The sequence below is a fragment of the Brassica oleracea genome, chromosome C4 (genome assembly GCF_000695525.1).
Source record: "Brassica oleracea var. oleracea cultivar TO1000 chromosome C4, BOL, whole genome shotgun sequence".
In the NCBI taxonomy this organism is placed as follows: Eukaryota; Viridiplantae; Streptophyta; class Magnoliopsida; order Brassicales; family Brassicaceae; genus Brassica; species Brassica oleracea.
In genome coordinates, this window is record NC_027751.1 from 35,113,394 (window position 1) to 35,121,448 (window position 8,055).

General features: G+C 37.2%; 1 protein-coding gene across 2 annotated transcripts; it reads left to right on the plus strand.

Annotated features, from left to right (window-relative positions):
• The first annotated feature begins 5,220 nt into the window (after positions 1-5,220).
• LOC106343071 (putative pentatricopeptide repeat-containing protein At5g36300) lies at positions 5,221-7,512 on the plus strand. Of its 2 annotated transcripts, none has more exons than XM_013782199.1 (4): positions 5,221-6,572; positions 6,638-6,790; positions 6,886-6,957; positions 7,027-7,512. In XM_013782199.1, the coding sequence occupies exons 1-4, from the start codon at positions 5,400-5,402 to the stop codon at positions 7,087-7,089; spliced, it is 1,461 nt and encodes a 486-aa protein (XP_013637653.1). In that variant the 5' UTR covers positions 5,221-5,399; the 3' UTR covers positions 7,090-7,512. The 2 variants fall into 2 exon arrangements, with proteins under 2 accessions (XP_013637653.1, XP_013637652.1); XM_013782198.1 differs by having other exon boundaries at positions 5,223-6,572; positions 7,049-7,512.
• Positions 7,513-8,055: the final 543 nt, after the last annotated feature.

Here is an 8,055-nt window from a genome sequence, read left to right on the forward strand (position 1 = left end):
TCTCTCACTCCTTCTTAAAGAGGCGGCTACAGCAGGGACTCTTGGATACCATGACCGTTGCAACACTTCAAAACTTACTCATCTCTGCTTTGCGGACGACCTCCTGATCTTTATAGATGGTTCAGTTTCCTCTGTTCAACGGGTCCTTCAAGTGCTTCATGAATTCGAGAAGCGGTCAGGCCTTAAGGTGAGTTTACAGAAAACAAGCTTCTTCTCGTCTGGTCTTACAGATGCAGAAATAGACACAATCCAGGCATCGACGGGAATGATACACGACGTTCTACCGGTTCGCTATCTAGGGGTACCTCTGTGCACAACAAAGCTCAATCTCCTACATTGCGAGCGGCTGATCCAACAAGTGAAGTCAAGATTCAACTCATGGACAGTCAAAACACTCTCTTTTGCGGGCAGATTGCTGTTGATAAAAACGGTAATTGCGGGAATTACAAATTTTTGGTGTTCCTCGTTTGTGTTGCCGAAGGCCTGCATCAACAAAATCAACTTCCTCTGTAGCATGTTCCTCTGGAAAGGCAATATAGAAGGTCGCAACACTGCAAGAGTTTCTTGGGAAATTGTCACTCGTAGGAAAGAGCATGAAGGCCTAGGAATCACAGACTTGGTAACTTGGAACAAAGCAACCTGTCTTAAGCTAATTTGGATGTTATTTTTCAAGGCGGGTTCGGTTTGGGTAGCATGGTTCAGAGATGAAGTTCTCAATGGGGACATTAGTAACTACTGGACAATTCAACCTAGCAGGAAGCACTCTTGGCTCGCTAACAAACTACTCAAGCTCAGAAGTGAAGTTTACCCTTGGATAAAGCTAAGAGTGAGAGATGGTCGCACCTGTAAGTTTTGGGTTGAGAACTGGTCTCCCTTCGGTAATCTGCAAGTGTTCCTTAACCCTCACGGCAACTCACGTCTAGGCATAGCCAAAACAGCAACTCTGGCCAGTCTGTGCAGGAACGGTGTGTGGCGTCTACCAAATGCTCGCTCAGACAATCAACTTCAATTTCTCACGTTCTTAACTACCTTCCAACTGCAAGATGGAGATGATTACTATGAATGGGAACTACAGGGCAGAATAAGTGTTATTCAACAGGAGAAGTGTACCGATTGCTGCGAGGAGATCAACCAGCGGTAACATGGAAAGATATTGTTTGGTCCTCTGGATCGATCCCACGACACTCTTTTTTGACTTGGCTATTTATCCTTGACAGATGCCCTACTAGGGACCGTATACTTAGTTGGGGATTGCAAACAGACCCAACCTGTCTCCTATGTTCTACTGAGCCTGAATCCAGGAACCATCTCCTCTTCAACTGCTGTTTCTCCCTCTCAATTTGGACGGCCCTATCCCGTCGATGCTCTCTTCAAGCGCTACCTGCCTGGGACCAAACCATCCTACAACTGACTTCCCTTCGAACGGGTAAGCTCCATCGTCGTCTTGTGATCATAGCCTGGCAAGCAACGATCTATGCGATCTGGACAGAACGCAACTCTCGTCTTCACCGCTCAGTCTTCCGCTCAACTGACTCCATTACAAAAAACGTCATCACTCAAGTCACAAACATGATCTCCTCCTTCAGACCATCTAATCCAGCAATAAGCTCCAAGTTGATGCAAATTTGGTTTTCAACTGAATGATCGGGACTCTTCACGATCGCTCTGCTCTTCGCAAACTCCGTAACTTTCACTCTCCGTAACCTCCTACCTAATGGGCATCAACTGGTTTAATGGGCTTAATTACTCTTTTGATTTCTGATTTCTGGTTTAACAAAAACTGGGCTTACCTACTTAAACTAGCTTTGGGCTTGTAAACATTTTAATTCTCATGCATTTTAATATATGAAAGCCAAGTTACAAAAAAAATATTGCATGGAATATTAATTAAAAATTTTAAGTGTTACTTTATCACTTTACAAGCAACGAATGTTATAATATAATGTCATCCAAACAACATCAACAAGAGATACAAGAACTGTTATTCCTATAAGCAAATGATAAAATTCATCTACTTCAATTGATACGTGGTGAATCACTTTTTATTGCTTAACATATGAACATTAGATCCCAAATACTTTTATGTACTTCAACAATAACAATTATCTGTAGATTTATGTTGGCCACAAATATAAAAATATTATTACTCTTTTACAATTACTTTTTGTCTAACTTTCTTTTCTCAAACATACATACTACATAAAATCAACGTTTATACAATACATTAAAAACTCAATGGTTTAACCGAAAAGCAAACAAATATCTATCAAGGAAAATTTATACGACTCCAAAAGAACAATTCTACCACACTATTATGAATCAATTCAAAAGGCACCAATAACAAACACGTCACATACTTTTCAAAAAACAAAAAAACAAAAAACATATGTGAATAGTCCAACGACAAACAATAAGCATAGCCAACACATGCATTTACACATTTTTCCTGTTTATTTTATATTTTAACCTTAACTATATTTAATTTTGTGCAATTATCAGTTATTTATTCTATTTTTATTGAATTTTTTCAATGAAAAACACTTGCACTCCTGTCACTAACCACTATCAAATGAATAAAAAAAAAACAATTTTAAATTATATATATATATAAAGTATAGATTTTTCTCTCTTTTATGACATGTGGAAGATTGTGGGTTTTGTTGACACATGTCCAATTTTTAGAATTTTTTTTTTGTTTATTTTTAATGGGCTTTCACAATTTATATATTGGTTTAGATTAATGTTATTTGGGTTGATAAAATCGATGAAAATTGACAGTTTTTAATAAAAAATGAAAAATTGAAAATATTTTTCAGCCGACAAATCAAATCTTTATTATGAAAAAAATAATTTATTCAAATAAAATATCTCAAATATAAAGTTTAAAATACTTATTACAAAAAATAAAAAATGAAAAAATGAACCAAATTGTTGGTCAGATAGATTTGGTTGCTAAGCTAAGATATGATATATAGAATACCTCTAAAGTTGAAATTGATTTGATGTAGCTTGCAACATAGTAGAGGTGATGATAGTGAGTTATTAAATTGTGTGAGTCTCTGCTGTTTTCAAACCTCTTTCATAAAGATTATTCAGTGTTTTGCTTGAGGACAAGCAAAAGAGTAAGTCAGAGGATGTTGATATACCATGAGTTTTACCTGCTTTTAACCATGATATATGAGCGTAGTAAGATATAATTATTCCGTTTTGGAGTCTTTTTAGCATATTTACTGGTTCAGGAGTGTTTTGGAGGAAAGTTGTGATTTTAGTGCATTTTAGAGATAAAATGAGAGGAAACCCGTAGCTGACCATCGAACCAGTCCAGAGGTCAACATTCAGAGACAAACAACGATCGATGTACATCCTGTGCCGTCGATCAACAGCAAAGCGCGCAAGACCCGACTAGGTTTTCAGCCCACTTAAATTCCAAGTCACCCACATTTACAGAAATACCTCTGGCCGATTCAACCTAATATTTATGTGATCTGCCATTGTTCTAGACAACACACGCTTTTCATACTTTCTGCTTTTCACAATAGACAATACGTAGGGTTTTTAGTAGTTTGGAGAGAAAATTCAAGACTCTTTCAGAGATTTGTATTGAAACTCCAGTATTTCTAACTTTATTCTATTTATGTAATTTATGTTTATGATTATGATTTACTTTGTTATGTCCGAGTAATTCATCTGTTAGATTTAGGGTTCAAATAGGTCATGAGGAATTAGCCCAAAATATAGTTTTGCTAAGGTGATAAATATATTTCAAGGAATTGATGTTAATGCATGTGTTCTAGAGTAGCTAACTAGAACCTTGAACTTAGGATTAGGATTGTGAACAACTTCTGTTGTAGAATTTAACGTCGTAATTGTCCTTTTTTTTTAATGAGCAAAAAAAAGAGAGAGGATAACTACGACGTTAAGTTCTACACCAGAATTGATTATCTGATCTAGTATTGCTAGAAACAAGTGAAAGCTAATCTAGACAATACTAGTACCTATCGATCAACTCGTTAAGGTTTGTCTAAGAAAACATCGATCGACGTTCGATCCGTAAGCGGAAGCTGAGATATTGGACTTAGTCAAAACATAAGATTCACATGCGAAAGCTGGATATCTTTACACTATAAATCGAATTCTAGGATTGACAACCTAAATATTCTATACCTCTATAATCCTGATTACCTGAATAGAAACCGTAAATCTAGCGCTTTCTAATAATTGTTTACAAACCTCAAACCAACCAACTCAACAACTGCCTTGTTCGCTTTGCTTGCTTATTTACTGTTTTTAATTTACCTAGCTTAATCACTGCTGATTAGGATCTATTGTGTGTCTTATCTCTTTGTGGATTCGATCTCTTTTTTTTGAACAATGTGGATTTGATACCTAAGTATTACAACCGAACCTTTTATTTGAGAGAGTAGAGAGAGTAAAAGTCATTTCTTATGGTAATTTGAGTGATATCATAAAAGGGAATAAAATCCATCTTTGATATTTAGTTTTAAACTCGTGTCAACCATCTATTAGAGCAGATGAACCTATTTCTCTCATTCTCATCAGGCTTGATCACTTGAACAAAAAGTATGAAATACTATCTCGGTAGGTAGAATTTATCTTCATTACTCCCTCCATTTTTTAAAGAGTGTTATTTTAGTTTTTTTCTTGTTAGATAAAAAATATCGTTTTAGATTTTCAATGCAATTTTTACTTGTTTTTACCGAATATTAATTGTAAAATGCATGGATCTAATAAATAAACTTATTTATCTCAAATATTATTGGTCGATTAGATGAAAAACATAAATACATTTCAATTATTTTCTTAATATGTGTGGAAAATATCTAAGTGACACTTATAATGAAACGGACAGAGTATTAAAATTTTTACTGTTATTTACGCTCTAAATAATCTAAACTAACTTTTAACTAAATAGTATTGATCAAATTTTATTTTTAATAAGAAAAGGTGTGAATTTCTTATATAAATGATTAAATAACTTTAAATTTACAAAAACTTAAATATATGTACTAAATATAATAAGGGAAAAATTTGAAAAAAATAATGAAAATCTCTCAAAATTTTAATCAATAAGCTACTCTAAAGCATAAGTTTTTTTTTTTTATAAAGCTGATTTGTTATAATATTATTTTAATAAAAAAGATTATATAAACTATTCGACAATCACGATATTACTTTATGAAGATTCATTAAGCTGGATTTCCTGTAATCTGGGACCTTACCACGCTGCTTCCACTAATAAAACTTTGCTAATCAGCAGATAAGATATGCATTCGCTTCGAAACCATTAGCCTACTAAGCATGTCGTCTCCAACAAATCGAGGTTTGCTTCTTCCCTTCACGCCATAGATAGATGGTAGAGCCTACTCTGCTCACCAAGTATGATGTCTCTTCGTACGTACAGATCTCTAATTCCGGGAGTCCCAGTTTCTCCACTTCCGACGAGAATCTCTGCTACTCTTAATAGCTCCAGTTCCAGATGCTCGCGGCGGCGGCCCGTCAATGGCTGCTCTAACCACCCAGTTTCGCGCCAAATAGTCACTGAGGAACTGTCGATTTCAAAGTACAATCGTTGGATTCGCTATCGCTGCAGAACAGGCGGAATCGACGAAGCTATGTCTCTCCTGGCCGAATTGGATTCGCTCGGCTCCCATCCGGATCCTCGTTCCTACGTTACTTTGATCGAAACTCTCTCTGCTCTCGGGAGGACTCTCGAAGCTGATGCTCTTTTCCAAGAAGTGATTCGATCCGGTCTCCACGGAAGCTACCCCCTGAGGTTTTACAACGCCTTGCTCGGCGGCTACTTGAGAAAAGGCCAGCTAGAGTTAGCTCTTAGGGTTTTGGATCATATGGAACTTGAAAACGTTGAGAAGAATCAAGAAACGTGTGAGATTCTCTTGAACTATTTCGTTGGCGCTGGGAGATTGGAGGAATCGTGGCGTGTGGTTAATGAGATGAAGAAGAGAGAGTTTCCTTTGACTTCTTTCGTCTATGGGAAGATCATACGTATTTACAGAGACAATGGTATGTGGAAGAAAGCGCTAGGGATTGTAGAGGAGATTAGCGAGATTGGTTTGCCGATGGATGTTGAGATATACAACAGCATCATCGATACGTTTGGTAAGTACGGAGAGTTAGATGAAGCGTTACAGGTCTTGCGGAAAATGCAGAGGTCTAGTGATTTGAAGCCGAATATTAGTACTTGGAACTCGCTTATACGGTGGCATTGTCATCACGGTGCGGTTGATAAGGCGCTTGAGCTGTTCACGATGATGCAGGATCAGGGGCTTTATCCTGACCCTAGGATGTTTGTGAAACTTATAACGCGGTTGGGAGAGAAAGGGAGCTGGAACATGATAAGTCAAAGTTTTGAGTCCATAAAATGTAGAGAAGATAGAAGAGATACGAGAGCTATCTATGCAGCTTTAGTTGAGATTGTTGGACAGTTTGGGAGTTTCCAGGACCCCGAGGAACTTGTGGGTAGACTCAAGTCGGAAGGTGTCGCTCCTTCAGCTAATATGTTTTGTACTTTGGCTGATGCATATGCTCAACAGGTTGGTTTTCCTTAGCTTTCTTGTTCTCGGTTTGATGACCTGAAACTCAAGTCATACATACGCAGGGACTATGCAAACAGACAGTAAAAGTGCTAAAGATGATGGAGAAGGAGGGGACTGAACCAAATCTGATTATGCTGAATGTTTTGATCAATGCGTTTGGAAATGCTGGGAAGCACATGGAAGCTCTATCTATTTATCACCATATTAAAGAAAGTGTATGTATTATATCTAATTCGTGTACCGTCCATTCAACTAGTAATACCTTTCTCGTTAAATATTATGCTCAACTGGTTGAGTTTGTCTTGTGAAGGGATTCACTCCCGATGTGGTTACCTATAGTACACTTATGAAAGCATTCACTAGAGCAAAGAAGTATGAAAAGGTATGTAGTTCCTGCCTTGCTAGTGCTTTTGAATTGCATATTCGATCACCACACTGAGTAGATTGTCAGGAATTGGTGGTTAAAATCGCAGGTTCCAGAAATATTCAGGGAAATGGAAGCCTCTGGGTGTAGTGCAGATAGGAAAGCAAGACAACTATTGCAAAATGCTCTTATGGTTCTCGACAAAAGACATTAACTATTTGGTGCCTCAACCTCTGATCCGTTATGGGAAAAAAAGGGCTCCCTTCAACCCTCACCGTGGAAAAAAGGTACTCTTTATGGAGGGCATTGTAATCGTAGATGATCACCGAACCAATGTATTTCCAAAGTATGAATTGGCTGGCTGTGTGCATCTTCCAACTTTTGAGGCTTCTATTGTAACATTCAGTCAGAATCTGTAATCGCTATTTGGGAATATTGAAGTATCATATCCGGTTTGCTCTGGTGATCGTTAGGAACCGGTTAAGTTAAACAATTGTATTCAGATGTGTATATAAGCTTTGTACAGATTGTGTATGTAATTCATTTTTTTTTCCTAAGCACTTGCACACTTCAGAGTCGATAACGAAACTGAAACATTTCTAAGCTCAAATGAGTTCTACCTGATCTGACTTTATTGTTTCGTTTTTTGGTTTCTCTTCCAGCAATCCCCCCAGCTGATTTATTCATGCTCGAAACTTACTTTGCTCTAGGATGCCTTGCCACTTTTCTTGCAAACGCAAACCCTCCAAATTATGCTCAATTTTCCCCTCTGTGATCTTACAATGCACATGTTTATTGCCATTGTAGATTCTCACAGATGAACCAGCGCTGGCTTAGGGACAAGGGCGAGCAGTGCACCCGCCCCAGGCCCAGAAACAAAGGGGCCCATGTACCCAAATTATCGACAGATCATAATATTGTTCTTTAAGTTATAAAGGAAGCAGACAACAAAATTATTTTAAAAGAAGGTTGGGCTTTATGGGCCTTACTCGTTTTAAAACAAATAAATTTGATCGTTTAATTAGAACCAATGAATGATTGATTTTATCTTTTTGTTTTGTTTTGTAAACCTTCTTTGCTTTAACATTGAAATAAAATGAGTGATATGTTTGTAGT

What these genes read in the sequence shown, in the direction of transcription:
- LOC106343071 (XM_013782198.1), top strand. Translation starts at nt 5,400, where the DNA reads ATGATGTCTCTTCGTACGTACAGATCTCTAATTCCGGGAGTCCCAGTT. An exon ending in CTGATGCATATGCTCAACAG is followed by an intron (nt 6,573 to 6,637) that starts GTTGGTTTTCCT and finishes ATACATACGCAG; the next exon opens with GGACTATGCAAACAGACAGT. An exon ending in ATCACCATATTAAAGAAAGT is followed by an intron (nt 6,791 to 6,885) that starts GTATGTATTATA and finishes TGTCTTGTGAAG; the next exon opens with GGATTCACTCCCGATGTGGT.